Consider the following 27,384-nt stretch of genomic DNA (forward strand, 5'->3'; position numbering starts at 1 on the left):
TAGGGGAGCTGCATGCTATGGAGGGACATTTTTGAGAGTGAAGGTACATAATAATAAAGTATATATTATTAGTATATTGTATTATGTATATGGTTTTCATTAGATATTGTTATAATAAATTATTTTCACTTATATATTACTGTACATAACAAATTAAAATTATATTAAAATGAATTTTTACTCAGCTCAAATTGGAAGCTATTCATTAGAATGTAACAGAATAAAGATGAAATTCATGTTTCCTGAACTAAGTTTCTTAATATCTAAAACATTTATTTATATAATGTGCTTTTTAAAACTGCTTAAAGGATATTCCAGTTACACTTTCTGGTCTCTCTTCATATGAAACATCATATACATACATACACATATGTATATATACATGTTTGTGCATATGTGTATATATGTCTTGTTTTACAAGAAGTTTTCTTTGCTTTTGCATTACGTCACAATATCTATAGTTCCAAAGATCATTGTGTAGATTTTAAATGTTTCTTGACTGCTTTACTCTAATTCAACTGGCATCCTTTCAGAGACAAAGAACAAAGGATGGGAAACCTCTAAAAAGTCATTTAAATATGGGTCCACTGAGCTTTCTTTCAATTTCTTTCTTCACATTGTAGGCTGGTGTTTCTAAAATTGTATTTGAAAAAGCTGTGGTGTTCCTTATGACATAAAGAAAGGTTCCATAAGAAAATGCTTTCCTTCTTAAAATATTTACCGTACTAATGGCTAAGTAAACACCTATAGACAGTTTAAAAAACTGTGTGATTCATAGCATCTTCTGTCCCTTTCTTGAGTCGATAAGCACTGTGCTAAGCACTGGGAATACAAATGCAAGTGGAAAAAAAGACCAGGGGTGGATGGTGGGATGGGGAAGGAAGAGGAGAAAGTACTTGGAGAATTAGGAGTAGAGCTGGGAGAGGAGTGAAGAATGGCTTGTCTTCCTCAAAATGGGAGTTCCAGGAAAGGGAGAGCTACAATGGCAGAGAAATCTTCCAGCATGAGAAGGCAGGTTAGCCTTGGTGTCAGAATACAGTAAGGAGCAGAGATAGGGAAGGAGTAAAAGATGGATGGTCTGGACCAGGGATGGGGAACCTGTGACCTCAAGGTCACATGTTGCCCTCTAGATCTTCAAGTGCAGCCCTTTGATTGAATCCAAACTTCACAAGTTCCCCACCAGGTTCCCCATCCCTGGCTCTGGGGCAGTTCTTCAAAATGGAGGTTCCAGGAGGAACTCACTGATGAGAGGAGGGGGCCACACGGTCATAGGGATCTTCCACCACTGTAGTGCATCATGGCAGAAACAGAAGGGGGGAGGATGGTCACATAAAACTGAGGATTATTTTGTATTTTTATTATCAGTTTAGGGGAAATGTAGTTTTATGTTTCCAGTTAAACTTCTGATCATTATTTCTTAATGGGGAAAGGAGGTGTAGCGGCAAGCACCCAAAGCATCCTCAGGGTGTCTGCCACCACAGGTTCTTAGATCTGCTTTGTTAAAGGAAAGCAACTCAGAATGGGTTAACAAGCTTACTTTAATCAGTCAGATATGTATCGTTCACCTAGTTCAGGGGAAAAAGGTCAGCACCCCAAACTTCAATATACAGACAGAATTATCAAGACAGAAACAGATCAAGTAGATAGATTTCCAAACTGTCCAACCATTACATCCATACCAAACAACATCTGGGTTTCAAAGCCGGGGGACTCTGGACAACGGCTTTCCAGAGTTTCATCTGATCAAATCACAGAACATTTCTCAAAGTGAGCCCCAAAACAAAGCTACACATCAGAGCTTATATAGCCTTCTCCTGGCTCAGAGAATGTAACAACCTTATTGACTCACTGGCCAATCAAGAAGTATCTACTGAAAAACAAGCTTCCCACCCCAGGCTCCAGTTGCACTTTAGCCTAGGGGCAGGGAAGATCTTTAAATTTACATTCCCATTACAGGAGGGCTCCAAGTTTTATATCCAAGGCTTGACTCCTTTCCAAATCCAATCTTATAAACATTTATTAAGCACCTATTATGTACTAAGTGCAGGGGAGACAATTAATAAAAAGAAAGATAACCTCTGCCCCCAAAGGAACTTACAATCTAATGGGGGAAGGGGAGAGAAAATACACCAAAGAAGGCAGGAAAGACTGGGGATCTAGTTCAATCATTTCAGTCAGGTCAGATTCTTTGTGACCCCATTTGGGGTTTTCTTGGCAAAGATACTGGAGTGATTAGTCGTTTCCTTCTCCAGCTCACTGGACAGAGGAGGAAACTGAGGCAAACAGGATTAAGTGACTTGCTCAGGATCCCACAGGTAGTGTCTGAAGCTACATTTGAACTCAGGAAGATGAGGTTTCCTGATTCCATGCTCAGTGCTCTATCCATAGCGCCACCTAGCTGCCATAATGAACATACACATGGCAAATAGCAACGAAACTGTTCTATATGGCCAATAAAATAATTTGACCATAGCAAAGTCCTGCAGAATTATGATCTTGGCAGTACTGCATCATTTCTTTTGGCTGGCATATAGCACTGTTAAAATATTGGGATTTCAGTGTGCTAAAATCCCCAGATCTTTTTCAGATAAAATTTCATCTATGACTTCCCCATCTTGAAACTGATTTTATTTTTTAACATAAATCTAAGGCTTTGCATTTATCATTATTGAAAGTTAATCTTGTTAGATTCAGTCCAACCTTTAAAAAATGATGATGATGTTAACAATAGCTAGCATTTATTTAGTGTTTAAAAGTTTGCAAAACACTTTACAAATGTCTTGTTTTATCTTCACAACAATACTGGGATATGGGTGCTATTTTATTTCCACTTTACAGATGAGGAAACTGAGGCAGGTAGTAAGTGACTTGCCCAGGGTCACATGGCTAGTAAATATCTGAGGCTGGATTTGAACTCAGCTCTTCCTGACTCCAGGACCAGTTTTTTTATCCATTGTATCACCTTGTAGTTTGTCAAATTCTTTTTGGATCCCAATTCTGTCATCTAGCAGGTTAACTATGCCCCCTATCTTTGTGTCATCTGCAAATTTGATAATCATGCTATGTCTTTATTGAAATCATTGATAAAAAGTATTAGGCTGTATACAGCCAAATATAGAACCCTGGGGCACTACACTTCTTCCAAGTTGGCATGGAACCACTAATTACTGCTCTTTGGATCTCATCATCCAGTCGGTTCCAACTCCACATGCTATACTATTGTCCAGCCCAGTGGTTTCCAAAGTGAGGCATGCATACTCTACGGGGGGCTCAGGATAATACGATGGGGTATGGTAAGGAAATGTTAGCATCTTTATTTCCATTTATTTTTATCCTAAAAAAGAAACTAAGCTTTATTAATATTTAATATCTGGATTGACAGTTGTATCTACTTTTAGTCTAGGTCAGATGTGTCACATACCATCCATAAAGTATCCTGAGGAAAGAGTAGAAATTCCATGATGTGAGAGGGTTGAGAATGGCACTTTACACTCCGTAAGGGCAAGTACTCTCTTTGCTTCAGTTTCCTCATCTGTAAAATGAGCTGGAGAAGGAAATGACAAACCACTCCAGTATCTTTGTCAAGAAAACCCCAAATGAGGTCATGAAGAGTCAAATACTACTGAAAATGATTGAACAACAACCACTTACCAGTGTGACCTTGGTTTAGTTTCTTCTTAACTTCTCCTAACCTTAATTTCTCGTATGTAAAATGATGGTATTAGCCTAGATGGCCTCTAAGGACCTTTCTAGCCCTAAATCTGTGATTCTATGACTGATGTTAGGAAAAAACTCCAATCGCCAGCAATCACTAAAATACTAAATCAACAGGGGTGGGTGTCACTATTTAGAGGTCACTGGAGAAAAAAGGTAACACAATAAAGTCCCCTTTTAAAGGACATCAAAAGAAACTGGTTGGAAGAGGTGGGCGTTGGAAGGAGGAGGGTCCTAAGTTGGAAGCAGACATGTGTTTTCCATGTATTTTGTCATATTACCATTGATCAAAACTAAATTAATAAAAATGAAGCCCTTTCTCAATGAACGAGGCACCTTTCTCAATATATTAACTGCTGTTTCTGATTAGGGTTGAGACATCCTGGGCTGATGGAATAATGAACACCTCTCTGGTACTGTGCATGACAGGAAATTGAGCCATCAGGCTTACCAACTATTATTTCTGTATTTTTTCCAAGCTGTAAATCCATCAGATATGAAAAGGAGGTATATAAATTGTACAAAGTGGGAGGAAAGAGGAGGAGATTCCACATACCCCCCCCCCCCCGGGGTTTGCCCACAAATGTTCACTCTCCAAAATGAAAACATCTGCTTTTGAATGAGGAGGTCATTTTAGGCTGGGAGTGGAGCTGGGTGTAGGTTTTCATCAAAGCACCAGATTTCTTCTCTGTGACTCTTTCATCCAATACTTTGCTTGGATATGGAATTAGTTGTTTTGCTTTTTTTTTTTTTTAAAGTACTGTTGGTGATGAAATAACCAAAACTTAAATGCAACCATGTTTAAGACAAACATTATGAAAATTGTACAAATCATATCATATCAAAACCCTGGCCATTGTCAAAAAAGAGATTTCAGGATACAATGGAGAGTTGAAAAATGCAGTTCAATCCTGCTTTTTCACTTTGCCAATTTTGTAGCACTTCATTTAAAACGGAGTCTCTAAAGAATCAATTCAAATTAGTTTTACAATTTTCCCCCAAAGAATGTGCTTTAAAATAAATTGAATTGGAGCATGTGACACAATGAGTAAGCATAAAATTCATGTTAACTAGTTTGAAGGAAAACTTTTTGTATTACAGAGCCAAATAATCTCATAGGAATGGGATAAAAATCGTCTTTGGGGTGTTGCTTTAACATTGGACAAAACACAGTTAGATTGTTAAAAAAGATATAGGGCATTTTTCTCCTGATATGATGGACAAACATCACTTATAATGGGTACTTGAATTAGAGTCACTCAGCAGAGAAATTTGAATGACGTTACTTGTAGGAATTCTAGATGTTTTATGATGAGGAAGAGCCTTGATTAATTGCCCTATCCTCTGTGTCAATTCTTATATTTGGTGGCAAATGCCTCTTCAAACCCATTGATTATATGGTAAGGCAGTGTTTATACCAGGGACAGAAAAAAGAAGAAAAATCTCATGGAGAAGACTTATATGTCCAAATAAGATTTATTAAAGGATATTCTGTATAGCTAGCTGAGCACTCAGCAAGGTTGGAGCCAGGACGGGTGCTGTCATCTGCCAACTTTGCACAGATATTGGAGTAGTCATTTTGTAGCACCGAAGGTGGCTTCTTAACTTTCCCTTTTTGTACAGAAAAAGTTCCACTTTTTATATGTATTAGGGATGCTCTTTTTGTTCTTTGGGTGTGGTAGTGACTAGTAGGGTAGCCAGGTTTTATTTGTTGTTTCTGCCTCTAGAGACAGACTTAGGGATATTTGAGCCTGATGGAGATGCCGGCATTGATCTCCCACATGCAAACCATGTACTGAGTTTGGACTGAGTAGGACACATCTTCAGGAACTCACCCATTCCAAGCACTTGATGTCAATATTTAATCAGATGAGAAGCTGGTGACTGCACTGTGGGTGATGTAGTTTGGATCCTGGCTTTTCTTCTGTGAATTCAGTAAAAACCAAAACAAAACAAAAACCAAACTTGTTATTTTATTGATGATCATGTACCTGTGGAAGGAAACATTCCAATAGAATCTGAGTTCTTCAAGGGTAGGGACTATGTTCATTTTTGTCTTTCTATCCCCGGTGCTTACTATAGAGTCTGAAATATGTTAGCTGTTAGTAAACACATGTTGAATTGATACCTTAGGACCTGGAAGGGGCATATTATTAATGAACATATGGATAGATCTATGTCTTATTGAAAGATGTTTGTATTGTGTAGGTGCTACCAATTTCAGCTACATAATGAAGTAATAGAAGTCCCTATTTTTCTCTGTTCTTCATTAGGGCTCTCTATTTTTAAATGCTGCTTTAAACAGACAGCTTCTCTACTCATCTCCCTCACTAACTTACTTGCCTTTAGAGAGGTTCTGAAGACATGAAGGCCACACCACAAGGTGGTGTGTGTACAGTTAATATTTTGCCTTGCAGAGATCTACTGTAAGATGCATTGTCTAAAGTGGAGACAGAAGGGAACAAGCCCTCATTAAGCATTTTCTATGTGCCAAGAACTGTGCTGAATGTTTTACAAATATTTCACTTGATCCTCACAACAACCCTAGGAAGTAGATGCTATTATTATCCCCACTTCATCGCTGAGGAAACTGAGGTAGGGGTTTAGTGACTTGTCCAGGGTCAAACAGTTGGTAAGTGTATGAGGTTGGATTTGAATTCAGGTCTTCCTGACTCTAGGTCCAGCATTCTATCCCCTGTACCATTTAGTTGTCTAAAAATGGGGGCTGTTTATATAAACCAAACTTAAGATAATAATAATAGCATTTATATAGCTCTCACTATGTGCCAAGGACTGTGTACTTTACAATTATTATCTTGTTTGGTCTTCACAACAATCCTGAGAGGTAGGCACTATTATTATCCCCATTTTACAGATGAGGAAACTGAGGCAAACAGAGGCTAAATGACTTACTTAGAGTCACACTGTTAGAAAGTATTTGAGGCTGGATTTGAACTCAGATCTTCCTGACTTTAGGTCTGGAGCTTTATCCCCTGCACTACTGTCTAAAAAATGGAGGCTGTTTATATAAGCCATGCTTACGGTCATTATAGTATTACTCAGTTAAGAGTTAGAAGGGACCTCAGAGATCATTTAGGGTAGTGGACTCTAAAGTAGGGCATGTATGATGATTCACTGGGATGTGGGAAGAAACTATTAGCACTTCTGTTTCCATTTATTGTTTATATGAAAAAAGAAAGAACTTTTTTTTAATTAAAAAAATCTTTTTTTTTTTTTTTAGAGGGGGGAAGGTAGGGCAATTGGGGTTAAGTGACTTGCCCAAGGTTACATGGCTAGTTTTGTGTTAAGTGTCTGAGGCTGGATTTGAACTCAGGTCCTCCTGACTCCAGGGCCAGTGCTCTATTCACTGTGCCTATTCACCTATTCACCTATTCATCTATTCACCTAGCTGCCCCCAAAGAAAGAAATTAAGTCCCTGCCTGATTCCATTTTACCATGTAGGAGCTTGGGGGAGCCTACTTCTAGGCATGTGAGGAGATTGCACTGTGTGATGATAAAGAGTCCTCTAATTGGCCACTGTGCCTTAAGAACTGATATGTCAAGGGATATATAAAGACAAGCCACTGGTTTCTTGAAGATCTTTGTTTTTTTTTTCTCCCCTAACTGTGAAGTATGAGGACTATTTAGAGCTAGCACCAAGAGCCAGCTGAGGAAACTGATGGCTTCCTTGCCTTCCAGCAAGCTTCTCTGTGAGCATATGGCCCCCTTTGTCTCTTTGTAATTTTTTTTTTCCTTATCTTGGGTGAATGAGGATTTTGGGACAGTTAGCTTAAAAAGGTCAGGAAGTCATGGAGGTTTATGAGATGGCAGTTATGGTGTCCCCAGAGTATCAGTGGCTGACAGCAGGGGAAACATCTGCATTGGGAGTGGAAAGACACACCGATGACGGACATGGATGCAAAAAGATGGTCATTCAAGAGGGCAAGAAGCCTCAAGAAGCATGACTCCTAGTACCAGAGAGGTATACTGGCTGTGGACTCAAGAAAGGACTTCCAGGTCATAACGTATCAGGATTTGTGAGTTATTCTTTGACACGTATACATCCTATGTATTTTCCTCCCTACCATTGTACTCGAGGTTTGAGCCCACTCTTCCCATGAACCTGTGGAGTGTGAGGTGAGGAAAAGGGAAAGGATAAGCTGAGTTATCCAAGTGGCTGGGTCCCCATTCAGGAAGCTCGGTCTACTCACAGGTTGCGTTTGTCCTTCATTTTTGAATATCTGGTCACTGGACACAGATGTGTTTGGAGGAGAAAGTGAGGCTGGTGACCTTGCACAGCCCTCCCTCACTCAAATCAAAGTCAACTGCAAGTCATGTCATCATTTCCCTGATGTCATGGTCCTCTCAGAAAACAAAGGACATACACAACATCAACATGAACCTGTGCATATGTGTGTCAGAATACACCCCAGTTTTGAGGAACTATTTTGTACCAGTTTTTCTTCCTATACCATCTTAGTAAATACCTTTGCTAAATGCTAGCTAGTTTTAGTCCTGATTGATAATGGGAAGCACAATGGTGGGGGCTTAGAAATTTCAGTAGTGAGAATCCATGCAGTTACCCCTTAACTAGACAGTAGTACTCACCCCTCTGGAGATCCTATCCACAAGTGTCAAGTACCAGTTGGAGGGAGTATTTCAGTGGGGTATTATACTAATACTATAATATAATTGTACTAATACTACATATACACATATAGAAATTATACTAATACTATAATACTCTATATTACCATAATACTATCTAATTCTGATATCTACTATAATACTCTATACTGCATATACAGATTGACACTTCACTTAGTCTCTATGTCAGTCGGTCACATAATGAGTAGTAACCTGAGGTATCCTAAGGGAAGAGTTAGTTCCACAAAATGGAGTAGTTAACAGAGTAGCAAACCCATTTGTTTGCTCACTTTCAGTGGACCATGGTGGATTTTAGTTTACCTGCTCTTGGTTAAGTGAGATTATAGGTGATGTTATTTGGTTTTACACACATAAAATGGACAATTGACTTAAAAAGATTCCTGCAAAGAAATTGATGATAATACAAATATTACCAACACAATTTAAGATCAAGAAAATGGCAAAGCCAATATTTTTACTTTTGGTACAAACTCTTTGTTAGACACATTATCAGGTTAAATAAATGATGATTTCAGAACAAAATACTTAGAAAAGCTGTTAAATATAAAGATGTTATAGGTGTTCCTTAAAAAATGATCCAAATGTACTTTTTCTCTAATGAAAATGGTTGTTAGTAGAACATTACCTTATAGTAAACACAGACACACACATGTACACATACATTTAATCTGTCTCTCTAAGGTGAAGGTGATATTTTAAGAGTGAGTAAGAAAATAACTGCTTTTCAAAACAAAGTAGTGCTTGCTACATGGAGAGAGAATTTTGAAAATGGATGTTAGGAAATGTTTCTATTATTCCAAGATTTTGTTACCTAAAACTATATGATATATACCTAACATACTCATATCTGTTCACTTAAAAAAAAGGTTGGAAAAATTTTTTAATCTCTTTAAAATTCTCCCAAATATAGTTTCTCTGGTTAGTTTGCAGTAATTATTGATTGACATTAGGGAAGATGAAAAGACAAATTTCAAAAAAGCCTTTGTATAATTGGTAGATGAGATTGAAAAATGAGTATAATGATTTAATTAGTCAAGTAGTCTATGCACCCTTGTCACTTGGATCTACATATTTTTGTGATGTATCTTTTTTTTAAAGCTATGACATCTATTATATCCAAGTATTGAAATGAATTGATCTTAGAACCAAACTTCTGAATTATGGAAATCATAAAATGTTCGTCTAAGATTTTTAAAGGAATATAGCATATTCAATCACACTGCTCTATGATAAAATTACTAATACTTTTTTGAAAAACCAAAAAAAAAATGAAAAATTATTTAAAAATGTTAATTTAATTTTTACTTCATCCTTTTAAATTCCTGCTTTTGTGCATGTATAATGTACATGATAGAATAATACAATAGAACATGTATATCTTATAATTTACATCTCTCTATAGGGGTGTATGTTAAAATGTTTTTTTTCTGACCATGGTACACAAAAAAAAAATGCTTGGAGCTCACTGTTATAGGGGATGAGCAGTATTAGTCAGCTAACATGGCTCTTAGTAGGTCATGGAGCCAGTGTTAAATATTTAGAAAAGCGCTTGGATGTTACTTTGTCTAGTCTTCTCATTTTACATTTGAGGAGTCTGAGACATAGAGTTAAGTGACCTGCCCGAGGTCACATAGGTACTTATGTGTAATAACTATTTAGTAAATACAAGTAGTAAGCATCAGGGTCAGGATTTGAATTCAGTTTGCATGATTTCAAATTCAGCACCCTTTCTGTGGAAACAATGAATTCAATGAAATTCAAATATATGACCATTTAAATAAGGGAAATGTGCATGTAGGGGAGGAGAATGGGGATAGCCTTTTTTTTTTTAATGCCTAAATCTGATGTCCTTGTGTTTTCAAGTAAAATTAAAATAGGAGGGAGGAATCTCATTTGTAGCTAACCACCTTGATTAATGGCACTCTTGGTTTCTGCCTGGAAAATGTTCTCACTAATTTCCACGGGGGCAATGACACACCAACGGCACAGAGTAGAAACACTGAGTGGGAGTGTAGAACACATGTGAGATTTTCTATTGATATCTTTAGAAGAGTCGTCTTTTTTGAGAAACTCATTATTCACTTAATTATTCATTCTGTTTATTTACTGTATAGTTATTACACAAAAATATGGTGCAAATCCCTAGAATCCTCAAACACCAGATGCTGGTTTCTCTCTGCAGTCCCCAAAGGCACAGCCAAGCCATCGCTGTGAGAATTAAAACAACAACAACGACTAAAACCCAATTAAAATTGTGCCAGCATGTTCATTTCCAAGAGAAAAACCCCGAAAATTAATAAGTCTCATTCACCCCTCCCCTTACTTGATTTTGAAAAAAAAAAAAAGGAGAATGTAATCAGTATTTCAATCACAGCTATGGTAAACTTTGCATTTATATAAGGCATGGACTATGAAGCTCATATAATTTTATCCTTCTCAAAAATAAAGTGAATGAAAAAAGAGGCTTTTTGCTTCTTAGACTTTCAATTTGTCTAGTGTATTCAAAACTCAATAACAGGGAGCAGAGTAATTATATACCATCATTACTCAGTTACTGGAATCCCTGGTCACATAACCTCCTCTTATTGATCTAAGCTAAGATGAGGACCAGATGGTCTATTGCCTACCCATATACTCTCACACATGGGTCAGCATTCAAAGGATCAACAACCACCCTGAACTCTTCAAATAAAACCTAATCCAGCACAGGTTAACCACTGAAGAGGAGGATGCGATAAAGAGAAGTCTGTTCAACTTAAGAGAAATTGGTCAGCAGTTGTTTTTTTAATCATCAGTCAAGGACAAAAGCAGTGGCTAAGACTACTGAAAGTAGTACATTGATGGCTACAGGGATCAGGGATATGACCCCAGGGAAAGAGTTGAGTGTTCTCCAAAGGAGAATCATAGGCTCATAGATTTAGAGTTGGAAAGGATTGTGAAGTTCATTTTCAGCAGAGGAATCTGAGATCCAGAGAGGATAAGTGACCTATGTATAGTCACACCCATAGTAGGCGATAAAACCAAAATTTGGACCAAAGAATTCTGATCATAAAGCCAGTGGTCAAAAGGTCAGGGCTATGGGTAAGGAGGTGAAGAATTGTTTTTAGGAATGGCTCTGGCTGTGGTCGCCACAAGTTAATATAAATCAGCTCATTAGAGGTACCATCAGTGCTACTATACATTTTTAATGGCATCCACCCTTTTAATTGTTAATAAAGGTCTGCCTGAGAAGCCATATATTAGACCCCCAGTGACCTCTATCACGGTACTTGGCAAATAGTAAGCATTTAATAAATACTTAAAAAAAAATTCATTCATTCACCTGAGATGCAAAGATACCACTCACTATTATAGAGAATTAAATTACTACTGAAAGGTCTACAGCTCCTCAGCCCCCTCTAAAAGATAGCAGGAATACATTTGATATATTTTCCTGCTAAAACATGTAAATAAATCTAAGCATGTTCCTGCTAAATACAGAAATTTATCTATTTATTTACTTATATGTAAAGAGCTTAAGCTCTTTAAATTTTACTAAATATTGAGCCCTAAATACTGAAGACATCCTCACAAGTTCAAATCCCGCCTCAGACACTTACTAGGTGTATGACCCTGGGCAAGTCACTTAACTGTTTGCCTCAGATCCTCATCTGTAAAATAAGCTAGAGAAGGAAATGGCAAACCACTCCAGCTTGTTTGCCAAGAAAACCCCACATGGGGTCAACAAAAAGTCAGACAGGACTCAAATGACTCAACAACAACAAATACTGAGGGTAAGGAATCTAGTTAGGACTCTGGGGATTAGATTGTGATTGCTTATTTTTATTTCTGTTTTTGGTTTTATAAATTATTTCAATTCCTGGCAACTTATACCATGATGCCTCATTGTGGTAGGGAGATCACCCGGGTTTCTTGAATGCTGTGCCTGTGGAACTCAAGCTTTGGCAACTTCTGTCAAGTGTGGGCTCAGAGGAAGAATGTGGTCGCTTCTAAAGCTCAACTTAGCCAAGTAAGGCAAGCTAGACCAGCCTAGTCAGGGAAGGTAAGTTGGCCGTTAGGTAATGAGTTTTTTGGTGATGGTGTCCTATGAAACAGATTAAGAACAAAATTGCTCGTTATGGCTTTGTTTTCATAGTCACAATGGGAGAGTAAGGAGAAAGGGGGCAGAAGGCAAGTATCCTATTGTTCTTAGATCACCCACAAACATTAGTTTAACTTTTGATATTCTTAATGCATGATCCTTTTCCAATGAGCAAGTTTATGCACTACTGGGGGAAATGAATCATATTGATATTTTTATTATAAATGAAAGAAGAACACATAAAGAAGAGAAGTATTAGCCTCTTCTTTGCTTTGTACCCTAAGGACCATGGGATATTTTCATCTGATTTGTGTTTGAAACCTTCCATATGTGTTATCTCCCTCATTAGAATGTGAGCCCCTTGAGAGCAGCGGATCTCTTACTTTTTGATATGCATCCTCAGCACTTAGCACAGTCCTTTGTATACAATAAGTCCTTAATATATACTTCATTCATTCATTTACAAAGAAGTTTCAGCTAAGTGGAAGGATGGCTCACAGTTTCAATTTGGGGAAACAAAGCAGTGGTGCAATCTCAGGAAACCTTGATAATTTCACCTTACAGTACTCATGCAAATAGACAGCTTTGAAGATAATTGCCACTTATGCTCCATCATCTATTGTACAGAATGGAGAGATAGAGAAATTCTATTAAGAACTTGACAAGGTGGGTTAGTATGTACCTTGATGGATTGATTGAAGTTGGACAAAAATTTACTTAGTCTTATGGGCCATCTTGGATATCATCCCCAGGTTTGGGATATGTTGTGGTTGGGGGTCAAAACCAAATCACTTAGAACCATGTGCTCTTAATGGCATCTGGTGATCTGATTTCACGGAGCTGGAGCTCTATGATGCTCTATTATCCCTGCTGGTGTGTTTTTTTCTGGGTATCTCCATTATGCAGGGTACCTTTGAGGCTGAGTTGCTCTCTGCTACCATCTGCTGGTCTTCAGACTCTTCAGGGCCTTTGCTGCTATCTGCTGCCATATGTTGGAATGAAGCTTCTAGGCAACCTTTTCCCTCTCAGTCATAGTCCCTGGCAATACAGCCATAGTCACATTTAACTGGACAACCAACCTCCCACCCACCTCCCCATTAGTTCTCATGCTAAAATTAATTAACCATGTCATTTCAACTTCTTTCCCTTTTTCTGGGTTCAAGATTTGGTCTCTCAGTCTCTTTGACTTGGGGTTAGAAAATTAATTCCATCTCTGTCATGGACTGGTCATTAGTCTGCATTCTGGAGCATCTAGATGGAAAAATTGAAAAGGAATTTGTGCTAGAGTGATGAGATTCTTTTCAACTTTTATAAAATCTTGGTTGCCACTCAAAACAACTTGGAGCAAGATTGAAAGGACCAGGTAGAGTCACTGGAGCTGATAAACTCTGTCCTAGTTTCATTCTTCTACTTTGAGGCTTTTGCTGTGCATTCCTGCTAGCAGCAAAGTCAATGGTTTCCATAAGCTTAAAAGCGGAAATCTGGAAAAGCACCTGGTCTTAGCCAAAAACAAAAGAAATAAATGTCAAAAGTTTAAAAAAAGTAAAAGGAATCAAGAGATTGATTTTAAATATTTCATAGGGGAATGATTCCAAAAAGAATTATTTTTACCCAGAAAAGTGACTGACAAGATAGTGATGACCAATATACCTTTTTCATTTTAATGAATTTGTTTTGGAGAATGGGCTAAACACATAATGATGGTTTCTTTGGTGAAAAAATGAGAAAGGAACAACAGGCAGGCTTTCATAGATCATTTTCTATAGCATATCATCTTCATAGTCCCACAGTTAGCTGAGAAATTTAGAGTATGTCATATTCCATTGTACATAGTTCAGTGATTTCAGAAAAGACATTTGACTTGGCAGGGAAAAAAGGACCTTTAAAGACTAATTTCAGACTAGGTGCCATCCATGTGTATATTAAAATCAGATAAGATGCTATGGCAGAGATGAATATGGAGACACTTTTCTTGAAGATCTAATGGGCATCAACATTAGGTGAGACATAAAATACAGAGGCATGTTCTTCCATTTCATGGATAGTCTAAATAAAAGATAAATTTTCTATAAAGTGGGAATGTTCTCCAGATGCTCAGAGATGGCACAATACTGAGGGCAGGGTGTATAACACCTATGTCAATCAAAAGGAACTTGCTTAGCCATCCATACAAGAAAAACAAAATGGATAAAGATGGAATATTTCCCAGATTATATTAAGTTGGATGGGTAAACCAATTGGTCTATCAGCATTTATATTTGGATCAGTGCTACAAATAGGCAATAGACTAGACCTGAGTTGAATAGGAAGAGATTGGGTTGGATTGTTTTGGAAAATTTTCAGTAGTTTCCAATGATACCAAGATAATTCTTTCAATGAAAATATTTTTCCAGTGATGATATACGGCTAGAATGGAACACCATGATCTCACACACAACAATCCATCTCAACCTCTGCTCATTTTTACAGGTAATACCCTAGATCAGGGCTTCTTTTTTTTTAATTTTACTTTTATTATTATTATTATTATTTTTTAAAGCAATCAGGGTTAAGTAACTTGCTCAAGGTTACAAAGATAGTTATTTCTGGGTGTGGTACTAAGTATCTGAGCCCGGATTAGATCCCGGGTCAGATCCTGGGTCATCCTGACTCTGCTCTTACTCACTGCACCACCTGGCCGCCCCTAGACCAGGGCTTCTTAAACTGTTCCACCCACAATCCTTTTTCCCATTTTGGTGACATTCATTGGCACTGTGTGGCCTGAGGGTGAATGCAGTGCAAAGTGTGCATGCTATGTGTTCAGAACCAAGACTGCAGGGAAGTTGCATGGTGCAACATGGGCAAGAACTGCCAGAAACACCTCCAATTCCTTATACATTTGATTTTTAAAGTTTTGGTCATTGCACTTTCAGAAACCTTTTATTGTTGCCAATTTTTTTTCAACCCCATATGGGATGGCAACCCACAGTTTAAGAAGCATTGGAAAGAACTTTTCCCTGATCTTTACCTCTTAGAATCCCTAACTTTTTCAAAGCTCAGTTCAAATGCTCCCTCCTACATGAGGCCTTTCCTGACAGCCTCAATTGCTAGGGTGTCTTCCCCAGCCCCACCAAATTACTTTGTATATATTTTACATCTACTTTGAAAATGTACATATTGTTCCCTCCAGCAGAATTCAAGCTCTTTGAGGGTAGGAAAAGTTTCATTTTTGGTTTTGTATCTCCCAAATCTAGCATTGTACCTGGCACACAATAGATTTATAATAATACCTGTTGATTCATTGACTGATCTCTGAACAAAGAGGATTGCAGGGAACATTCTGGGACTGAGTAAGCTGCAGTTATTACCATTTACACATGTGAGTAGTATAAAAAGAATAGGCAACTAGATTGCACAGTAAATGGAGTGCTAGGCATGAAGTCAAGAAGACTTCTCTTCATGAGTTCAAATCTGGCCTCAGACAGAGGGCAAGTCACTTGCAGGGTTCTCCTTGCCTCAGTTTCCTCATCTGTAAAATGAGCTGAAGAAGGAAATGGCAAACCTTTCCAGTGTCTTTGCCAAGAAAACCCCAAATGGGGCCATGAAAAGTCAGAAATGACTGAACAACAAGAGTGTAAAGGGCATTACTGAAGCCATGCATGGATGGAGAAGGTAGGCTGCTCGTGTAGTAGGAGGAAGGGATGCCAGATGGGCAGCCCAAGAGCTTGCATCAATAAACAAAAAACATAAAAACCAGAATGGGACTTGAGTGAATTGGTTAGATTTTGGTTAGATTTTTTAAATTTCTGATTCAACTGGTTTAGAGAACTCCCACATAAGGAAACTCTACCATTATGAAATGGCTTGTCCAGGGTCACATAATTCATTTCCGAGCTGAAACTTGAATCCAAGTCTAGCATTATTCCTACAATACCATGGTGTAGTAAAAGTGATATTTGTTATTACTTTCTTATTAACATAATGTGAAAAATCTACTTTATAAATCCATTTGTATGTCCTGTGGATTGCTTGGTGTAATAAGCTATGGATCCAATTAGATATATTAAACAGTGAAACCCCAATGATATAATGATAGAAACACTGAAGAAGCACAAGCAAAAAAATCAGTTTTAAATTAAAATAAAATCATTTTTAGTGTCTCAAGCTAAAGGTCTCAAAGCTGCAGATCTCTCAGATTTGCAGTGACATTGCCACATTATGAGTGGCATGGTGCCAAACCCGATGCCACCTCCAATATTTCAAGGAGGGCAATTCCAACTGCTTCTCTGAGAGGTATGGGAAATTCCATTGAGAAGTTTCTCTATAAAAACCAGAAGTGGTTCAGAGGCAATCAAATCACATTACTATTCACACATATCAATACAGTAGGTCAATGTAAGTCTGATACTACCAATCTATAGGTTCTGAATTGTCATCTTGTTATCTCACCAGGTTGTTTTCTCTTGCCTGTCTTCTAAATTACCATGCCACCTGCCCACCCCCATCCACCTGCTCTTGGAGTCAATTGTTAAATTTCTAGTGTGAGTATTTACACTTTGGGAATCAGCAAATGCTGCAAATTAGGGTCTGCTTGTTATTTTGTTTAACATATAGACTTAAGAAAGTGTTGGAGAAAATGTTTATAACGCAAGTAAACTTAAGAGTATGTTGGTGTACATCTCTCCCCAAGAGATTCAGTTAAGTGTTTACCAGCATATCTCTGACCACAAGTGTTACAGAAATACTGAGTTCTCTGTGGTTCTCAGAGAATAAACAGCCTTCTTTCTGTCTTCTATCTAGTTCCTTTTCTCAGAATGGCCACACTGTCTCGTCAGTTTAGAAGGTACAGTTAGTAGACACAATCAGCTGCATGTCCTTGCAATTGTTATGTTTCACTGAGCCCTAGTCACGTAACCTTGGCATAATGAAATTACAATAGAACAAAGTCAACTGTATACAGTATTTTACTCTTGGCTTAGGAAAAGCAAAAACAATAAATAAAATTTAGAGATAGGAATAGGATGTTGATTTTAATTATATAAAGAAATCTCAGAAGAGGAAATTTTCTCTGGAACTTGTTGACTTGGGTAACTGCCAAGGGCATTGAGAGATTTGCCCAGGATCACATAACCAGTCCATGTAGGAACTGTAAATTGAAGGCAGGTCTTCCTAGCCTAGAAGTCAGCTCTCTATCCACTGTACAACACATCCTTTCATTTATGAAGGACTAGCACCTCTGATATGAAGGCTTGCTGAGTCCTCTTCAAAGACACTCATCCGCCATTTGCATCCACCCCATGCACCCAACTCTCAGTTGTGGTTCTAAGAAGCTGTAGTTTGCTCAATAGCCAGACCCTGGTAAACCTCCTCAGCAAACAGGTTAAACCAGGTTTAGGGTAATCAATAGGCCTCAAACCTATCAGTGGGTTAGGGAGATGTTCACCCTAAGCATATGAAGACCACCCCCAGTAGAACAGGCAAATGAGAACAATTTGCTCCAATGGCCACAAACGTGGCCAAAGTGGTTAGAGCTTGGTCAGACATCGAAGATGTCAAGGTCATCCACTGTATCCTCAGCCATCACCAGCTACCTGGACTTTTTTCCTGCCATTAGATTTCGATGGCTTTGGAAGAGAGTGAGGCTGACAACTTTGCACAATTCTGTGTCACTTAATTACAATTCACACTCAAGTCAAGGTGTCACCTAGTGATGTCATCGGTCTGCTTTGAAAATGAAGGATGAACAAAAATAAAACACATGCCACATTAACTGCAAGCCCACAACTTATTTCAGTTCCTACAGTAATTAGTACTGTTCCAAATGCAAGAATTCTAGTCAAGGGATTGTTTGGTTTGTTTAGTCATCGATAGCTAGGGTGAACTCAACAACTGGCCCATGCTGAGCCATTCTGCCCTGGCAACTTTCTTTCCTTGACTCAGTCTACCCATCACCTCTGCCTTGCTACTGTCCCCTATCACTTTTGCTCTGACTCTTCCAATTAGCAACAAACTTGACCTCTCCTCCTTCTCTACCGTCCCTGTAGTTATGGACAGGGCAGTGTATATGTGGTGAGAGACTTATATAATATCTATGTATGTCTTATCCCTTTACTAGGCCATAAGCTATGGGAGGGAAGGACTGGAATCTTGTAGAAACTCTATCTAATCCAGTGCCTAGCCATAGGAGGAACTTAATAAATGCTTGTTGAATTGAATATTTATTATTAAACTTATAAAGTACACAAAAGTATAGTTATTTTAGGTCAGAAATGAAGTAAAAGCCCTGTTTTTTATAACTTAGTATTTTTAAGGATTTAACTTTTTTATTCAAGGGAGAAGGTCCTATTTTGAGCAGTAATGCAGGGGATAGGACCTTTTCAATTAAAATTCTTTGTATAATCCTCTAAATGACAAATACATACTTTTTTTTTTTTTTTGCTTTTTGGAGAGGGGAAGGCAGGGCAGTTGGGGTTAAGTGAAGTTAAGTTGGGGTTAAGCCAAGGTCACATGGCTAGTGAGTGTTAAGTGTCTGAGGCCAGATTTGAACTCAGGTCCTCTTGACTCCAGGGCTGGTGATCTATTTATTTCGCCATCTAGCTGCCCCAACAAATACATATTTTTTTTTAAAGGTGAGGGTGGTAGTGGTGGTGGTGGTGGTGGTGGTGGTGGTGGTGTGTGTGTGTGTGTGCAATTTCATCTGTATAATTGACTTTTGGTATGGAGACATCCTCTATCAATCCAGATTAGTTACTTATCCGTAACTGACAGTCTTCTAGAGTTGTATGGGAGCAGACATGTAAACATGCCCCATGTGTGTCACTGGTTGGACTTGAACCCAAGTCCTTCCTAATCCAAGGTTGGCCTTCTATTCATGTCTCTCTCTAAATCCTACCTCTTTCTATATCCTACTTCTACACCCATATTAATCGCTGATTCCAAAACAAAATGGCAAAGTATTTCGTTTTTCAATGAAAGCCTTCAGGCAAACTAATTAGAAATGTTGAAATAAAAGTAATTGGCATCATATGTAGCTGAGGTATTCTTGACTCTCATTTCTGATAATGCCATTCTTTTGAATGTAGTTGAAAGAAGTTATTTTGGATATGATTCTGACTCATACAGAGCAAGAAATGTCCAAAGTAGAAATGTTGGGAAACTCCAGAGGAAGTGACTATATTTAATAATCAATAAGAGAGAAATGCCCAGCATTGTTTGCTATGCAACCTGGAATTTGGGAGAGTGGATTTCAAAGGGTTCAGAGAAAGGCTAGGTGGGATCTCATGGTCTAAGATTTTCCAGGGAAAGTTAAATTCAAGACTGAAATTCTGATGCCAAGCACAAATTATTCTAGTAAAGAAGCAACAGTGGTAAAGAGATTTGCATGAATGCCCAGGGAAACATATCAACCAATGTAGACATTAAAGAGACATCTACACAATGTGGAAGCAAGGGCAGAAAACTGAAGATGAACCCCAAAGTATCAAGGAATGATAGGTTAGCTGAGCTGTCTGGGGATAAGAGGAAGCTCAAAGGGAAATCACTTCTGTGTGAGGTAGATGGGAGAGAAAGCAGAACTCAAAGCCTATTTTGCTTCTGATTTCTCTCCTAAAGTGAATTATCTTTAGACTAGGAAAGAGGAAACCTTCTAAAAGTGTTAATAGGGATTTGAAATCCAAATTTCAAACATGGTAAGAGAGTACCTGAGGGCAGTTAGGTGGCACCGTGGATAGAATGCTGGGCTGGGGGTCAGGAAGACTCATCTTCCTGAGTTCAGATTTGGCCTCAGATACTTACTAGCTGGGTGACCCTGGGCAGATCATTTTAACCTAGTTTGCTTCAGTTTCCCCATCTGTACAATGAACTGGAAAAGGAAATGCCAAACCAATTCAGTATCTTTGCCAAGAAAACCCCAAATAGGGTTTTGAAGAATAGGACATAACTGAAAAATGACTGAATGATAATAAAGAGAGTATTTAGCACCCCCCCCCCACCAGTGAATTCAAGGTAGGCTTAGATAAGCTATATTCTGGGGGAACTTTTAAATGTGATAACTGGGTTACTAATGTTTCCTTTGTAAAATCATGGAGGACAGTGCTAAAGGACAAGAAATGGACAAGTGTTACACTTTTTAAAAAAATAAAAGTGAAGGTGGATTCTGGAAACTATGGGCTAGTGAGCTTGACTTTGATTCCTGGCAAAATTCAAGAAAGCCTCTGTAAAGGAATGGGTAATGAGCATTTGCAGAAAGTGATTCTTGTGAACCGGCATGACTTCATCAGGAACAAGTAATGCTATACTAATTTCATTTCCACTTTTATGGGGTGATTAGGAGATCAGGGAAATGCCATAGATATGGCATGCATAGACTTCAGCAAGGTATATTCCAAAGTCTCTCAAGAAATCTTTATGGAAAAGATGGAGAGAATATAAATAAACACAGAATAATGAATTAGTCTGGTATAAAACCAGCTTCAGCTGGCTGAATGACTAGGCCAAAAAAATGGAAATTAAGGGACTGATGTCATCTTGTAGGGAAATCAATAGTGGAGTGCCACATTGCACTGTTCTGGGTCTGGGTCTCTTCAACATTTTTATCAATTACTTGGAATGAAGGCATAGATGGAATGCTTATCAGATATGATTCAGTTCAACAAACATATTAAAATATTTACAATATTTAAGTCATTGTGCTTTGTAATGTGGACCCAAGTCAAATATAACATAGTCTCTGCCATTAGGAAGCTTACATTTTACTGGGGGATAGGACAGATGATATAGAACTAGGAGGGATAGTTAACAGTGGAAAACTTCTGTCATGATCCACCAAAAACTTGACTGGCTAGAATGGTGGTCTAGAGTTAATAAAATGAAATTTATAATGGGAAAAACGTAAAGTCATAAGATTATAGGTCCTTACCTAGAACTGGAAGGGAACTTGTCCAGTTCCTTAATTTGATGTCAACTGGCAAGGCTGGGATTTGAAACAAGGTGTACTGGCTCTATACCAGGACAGTTATGTGGCACAGTGGATAGAATGCTAGGCTTGGAGTCAGGAAGACCTGAGTTCACAGACTCAGCAATTTCCTAGCTGTGTGACCCTGGTTAAGTCACTTAGCCTCTGTCTGTCACTGGGGAAGGAAATGGCAAACCACTCCAGTATCTCTGCCAAGAAAGCTCCACAGACAGAGGTCCATGGGGTCATGAAGAGTCAAACATGATCGAAACGATAGAACAGCAATAGTATTACTGTATTCTAATAGTATTAGAATACTGATTCTAAATCCATTCTTCTCCTTACATCACTATACTTGCATTTTAATGATCAACTGTATAAATTTAGGAAGAGGTAGACACTTAAGATATTGAACTTTCAATGTTTTTACAGTCTAATTGGTAGCTATAGCTATGAAATAGCATAGATATACTGACCAAACCAACACTGTTTTATTCAACAGTCTGTGAATGAAAACTCTATTAGAAAAAGACCTTAGGCTGCATCACCAGAAACATAGTGCCAAGAACGAATGAATAAGTGGATAAAAAAGCATTTATTAAGTGTTTGCTATATGCTTAGCACTGTGCTAAGGGCTTGGTTTACAAAAAAGAAAAGGAAAATAGATTTTTCTCTTACACAGTTCATCTTTTAATCCAAGGAGAGACAACACATATAAGAAGTTTGAGCTGCAGGGAGGATGGAAGGGTCTGGTGGTCCTAAGGGTTTATAACTCTAGGACATACTGGAAGGTCTTCTTTTGGTGCATTAATTAGCAGGTCATATCTGCAATGCCTAAGGATCTGGACTACACAGTGGCAGATCAGTGTCCAGTGGACCTAACGGTCCAATGGAAAGCAGATGGTCTAGCCTGGTGGTTGAAGGATTGTAGTTGGTTACTCCCTGCAAATCTGTGTGCTGTGAATAGTTTTTGTTGGACTAGCAGGGGGGAAGGTCCGGAGGTGCCCAGTCTACTGTCAATAGGAGGGAAGGGGTGGAACCAAGATTTGGAGTGGAGTGGGGATCCTAAGTTCTCTCCTGCTTGGATGAGTATGTGGGGTGAGGTGGAGGTAAATGCTCAGGCAGGAAATGCAAAAGGGAAGGGAGCATTGGCAAGAAGGGAAGGGGGAAGGGTTTCCCATAGTTTTTATTTACTCAAGTGTTCTCTGCCCTGATTATACCATATCCAGAGAACTCTGTTCATTTTAGAGAGAATACCAATAAATTGGAGTGTGTTAAGAAGACAGTCAAGATGCTGAGGGGGGTTGGAATGATGCTGTATGAGGATTGGGGAGGTTTGATCTGAAGAAGAAAATATTTGAGAGGATGTTAATTAATTCAAATATTTGATACAATAGAGAAAGCACTTGATTTGGAGTCAAGATCTGAGTTCAGATTTTGGCTCTGTTAGCTACTGTTTGTGTGACCCTGGACAAGTCACTGAACTTCCTTTAAAACAAGGGGGTTGGACTTAGATGCTTGGATGGTCTGTAAGCAAGGAAGTACTAAATGTTTAACTGGTTCTCAAAAAAAAAAAATATATATATATGTATATATATAAATATCTCCTTGTGACACACTTTTATGTTTAATTTGCATTATTAACATTTTCTCCATTGCTTTCTAAAATCTAAACTCTGTAGGCTTTTCTATCATGTCTAGAATCCTTTGCTTCTTCATCTCTACTTCCTGGTTTCCTTCAACTCTCAGCCAAAATCCCACCTTCTACAAGAAGCCTTTCTCAATCCTCTTTAATGCCTCTGAGATTGTTATTGTTCTGTTGTTTTCATTCATTTCTGACTCTTCATGACCCCATTTGGGGTTTTCTTGGTAAAGATTCTGGGGGCAGTTTGCCATTTCCTTCTCTAACTCATTTTGCTGATGAGGAAACTGAGGCAAATGGGATTAAGTGACTTGCCCAGGGTCATACAGCTAGTAAGTGTCTGAGGCCAGATTTGAACTTAAGGCTAGTCTTCCTGACATCAGGCCCGGCGCTCTATCCACTGTACCATCTAGCTGCCCTATCTCTGAGGTTATTTCCAGTTTATCCTGTGTACTGCATATCTTGTTTGGATAGTTGTTTGTATGTTGACTTCCCATTAGACTGTGAATTCCTTGAGAGCAGGTGTTGACTCTTGTTTTTGGCCTTTTTCCTTGTACCCCAGTGCTTGGTATTATGCCTGGCACACAGTAAGCTCTTAATAAATCTATTTGACTTGAAGAAAGATTTCTTAACTGTCAAAAAGTATAAAACGTTGCTTCAGTAGAAAGTGAGTTTCCTTCTGCTGGAGAACTTTAATGGATACTGGAAGACTTCTTGCTGGGGATATTGTAGGAAAGATTACTATTCAGGAACGAGTTGGAGTAGATGACCTGCTCAGAGGTCCTTCTACCTCTGAGATTCTATGACTATTTTTCTGAAGGAAAGACATACCATGGAACTTGCAGTGCCATTGCAACCTGTTGCTGAGAAACCATACATAGATACTGAAAAACCCATCTCCATATTATTCAATTGATAGCCACTTACAGTCAAGCTAGAGAAATCAATCAGCAAAAAAAAAAAAGGCTTTTGATATCTGTAATAGAGAAGTTCTTATGAAATCCAGAGGAGATGTAGAGTGCTTTCATTTTAAAACATACAAAGCTAAGAGTTTTCCTTATTGGAGATAAAGATTTAGCTGTATCTAAAACATCTACACATTATTGAAGGCTATATAACAGTAATGTTAGGGGTGGGAGGTTGGTTATTTCTGATGTTCTAAGGCACAGAGCAAAAGAGCAGAGCATTAAGTGATTACTATAAAATGTGTTATCTATTTGTGTGTGTGTGTGTGTGTGTTTGTATGTGAGTGTGTAAGAAAAAGTCCAGGGGTGGCTAGGTGGCACAGTGAGTGAGTAGAGCACTGGCCGTGGAGTCAGGAGGACCTGAGTTCAAATCCAGCTTCAGACACTTAACACTAGCCATGTGACCTTGGGCAAATTACTTAACCCCAATTGTTCTACCTTCCCCCCTCCAAAAGAAAAAAGCAAAAAAAAAAAAAGTCCAGAGTGTATCCCACAGAGAAATGAGATATGGTGGGCCTGGGTGACCTTCTCAAATGAATTCTAGGAGGGAGCATCCAATCAGAGCAAGAGGTTACAGGGGTGGGGGGTGCTTCCAATGTGTGAATTGCAAGGCTTGAGTGAGTTTCTAGGATGAAGAGGTTTCGAGGGTAGGGTGGAGAGAGTCCTGAGTGCAGCTTGGAGAGTAATAAGTGGTTTGATAGTGATATTAAAAGCTATTGGGATCAGTGGGAATCTCTGTCACATATCTGTTCCCCTCCCACCCTGAGATAAATATTAGATTAATGCTATAAACTTTTGTGCACAGGGTGTGAAAAGACCTGAAATAAAGCTCAAATACTGCACAGGTTTACTCTATTTCAGAAGGCAATTTCTGGTGACAGTAGGGTGACTGATAAGATAGCTGTAGTTGGGAGTGACCAATGGCATCTCAGGGCAAGTCAACTTCAGAATCAACAGTGAAATTTCAATAAAAGTACTGAGCCCCTAAAAAGCAGGGACTTTCTTTTGTATTTCCAGGGATTAGTAAATAGTGGGGTTTAATAAATGTTTAGTGATTGACTAATTGATTGATTAAACTCTATAGGGTAAGGAATAATGTCTTAATTCTCTTTGAATCTCAATGAAGCATTGGGCAAGTGCTTTGTATCTTCCATTAATTCCAAAGTTCAAGAAACAGTTGTTGAATGAATGAATGAATGACTCTAAACCTGTAGCTATGTAGGTATTCTGGTATACACAATTAAGTTATCATATATAAGTATACAAATCTTTTACATATATTCAGAATGTATACCTGTGAAATGAAATGCCATGACTTCTTCCTCTTCCATGGTGTTTCCACCGTTCCTTATCTTTTCCAGCAACTATTAAATTCATGAGAATAGACACTATGCTCAGTTTTTATCATAAAGGCTTAAAAGTAACTTCTTTCTTTCATTTTAACTGATTTGCCCTTCAACAACCTCTTCCTTCAAATTCTCTTTACATTAATGTTTCTAATCAGCCTTTCCAAATGGAATTACAATTTGGACATTTCACTTTTTAATACATTCTCCTTTAAGGCTATTGGCTAGGTAATAGACTATCCTTTTATCAGTAATAATCTACATGTGATTATCCACTAGAATTCTGAGACACTTAAATTTTTATCATATCATATTCCAACTTCCTCTAATGTATTATTAGCAAAGAGACTAGAACATTATAAAAGCTAAAAGTCACATTAAAAACCAGAATCAAGAGTCTAATCACAGGGAGTGCATAATTAAAATGATATTATTGGTAAATTGGAATGATTCAAAATGAAAACATACTGAATTATATATTTATAATCTATTAAGAACAGGATAAATTTTACAATAGTCTTGAAAGCAGTTTCTCAAAACACTGGACATTGTGTTGATCCCGAGTTAAATCCCTTGCCTTCTGGAATTTGGCATAAGTAGATTCCAATATTTATGCTTCATTTTGACCATAGTTCATTGCATATTCGAAGTCTTTAAAGCTGACATGTCCATCTGAGTCCTGATCTACTTCCCTGAAGTAAAGGAAAAAAAAAAAGAGATTAAATTTGCTGATTAAAAAACTATGCTTCAGGAGTATATGAGAGTATTTTTCTTTCATTTGCAAATCTACATGGGTCTTAGGATCTAAGGATTTAAAGCATCATCTGGTCAACCCCTCTTATTTTAGAAAAGAGGAAACTGAAGGGCACAGAGAAACTGCTCCCCAAATTTAGCCTTTTATTTCCCATCTCTGACAGGCTGTGCTGTGTATATCTATTTATTCCCTGATCACATTTGCCTTATAAACTTGAGCTTCCTGAAGACCTGACTCATGGGCTACCTACTAAGGAAAGCCTTCCCTGATGCTCTCAGCTCCTAGTATTCTCTCCCTCCTCAAATTATCATGTATTTTTTCCTTATTGGTGAACATATTCATATCCCTCAATTCGCTGGAATGTAAGTCGCTTGAAGGCAGGGGCTATTGTTTTTCATATTAGTTTTCTACCTAGTCTCTAGCATGAAGGTTTACCCACATGTGGTAAATTCTCATTTTATCCTCACAACAACCCTGGGACATGGGTGTTCCCTTATCCTCATTTTATAGGTGGGGAAACTGAGGCACGAAGAGGTTACGAAATGCTTGAATTGGATTATTTAAGTGAGTTGTCCAAGGTTACACAGGAAGTAAGTAACGAGTCAGGGCTCAAACGGAGTTCCTTTGTTACCAGAGCCCAAGCTGTTTGTATCATACCACACTGCCTCTTCTACCGTGCCCACATAACTGAAGGCACTGAATGTTACATGATAAATGTGTCTGCCTTCCATGAAAGGTATAAAAATCACTGAATTAATTCCAGAAGTTACATACACAGTCATTTTCACTATTTTATAGCTATGCCTTACATGTTATTTATTTTTATATGAAATTGAATATATTCTATAATGTATCTAAAATAATATTAAAACTTGGCTGGAATTTATATAGTGCTTTAAGGTTTATGAAGTGCTTTATAAATATTAACTCATTTTATCCTCATAATAGGAGGTAGGTGCTACTATTATCCCTATTTTACGGTTAAGGATACAGAGGGTGACAGATGTTAAATGACTTGACCAGGGTCACAGGTCCTCCTGAGTCCAGTACTCTACTCACTGTGCCACCCATTAACCTAATGAGAAATAAAGCCTTGTAAGTACATGTGGCACTCCTAAAAAAACATTTCTAATAAATTTTAATACATGACAGTGCCTATATGGAGAACATTTGTTTTCAAAACCATCACAATATACACATATTTGCAGAAAAAAACAAAACTGCGCCCCCCCCCCCAAAACTTTGCCTTCCCTTATACCCCTTCCCTAGGAAGATGGCGTCA

The 27,384-nt window shown here is 38.1% G+C and overlaps 1 protein-coding gene across 5 annotated transcripts in view; it reads right to left on the reverse strand.

Annotated features, from left to right (window-relative positions):
* Positions 1-4,523: 4,523 nt before the first annotated feature.
* EFCAB11 (EF-hand calcium binding domain 11) overlaps positions 4,524-27,384 on the reverse strand; it is a 203,544-nt gene continuing 180,683 nt past the window's right edge. For 4 of the 5 annotated variants that reach the window (XM_069085983.1, XM_069085977.1, XM_069085980.1 and 1 more), the window contains one exon: positions 25,761-26,040. In XM_069085983.1, the coding sequence (XP_068942084.1) occupies positions 25,959-26,040 (82 nt within the window). In that variant the 3' untranslated portion in view covers positions 25,761-25,958. Of the gene's footprint in view, positions 5,639-25,760; positions 26,041-27,384 lie in introns of those variants that run through there. The other variant, XM_069085979.1, reaches the window with a different exon arrangement.

This window comes from Petaurus breviceps, unplaced genomic scaffold (assembly GCF_028583685.1).
Source record: "Petaurus breviceps papuanus isolate PSGF00001 unplaced genomic scaffold, PetGlider_PUasm1.0 177, whole genome shotgun sequence".
In the NCBI taxonomy this organism is placed as follows: Eukaryota; Metazoa; Chordata; class Mammalia; order Diprotodontia; family Petauridae; genus Petaurus; species Petaurus breviceps.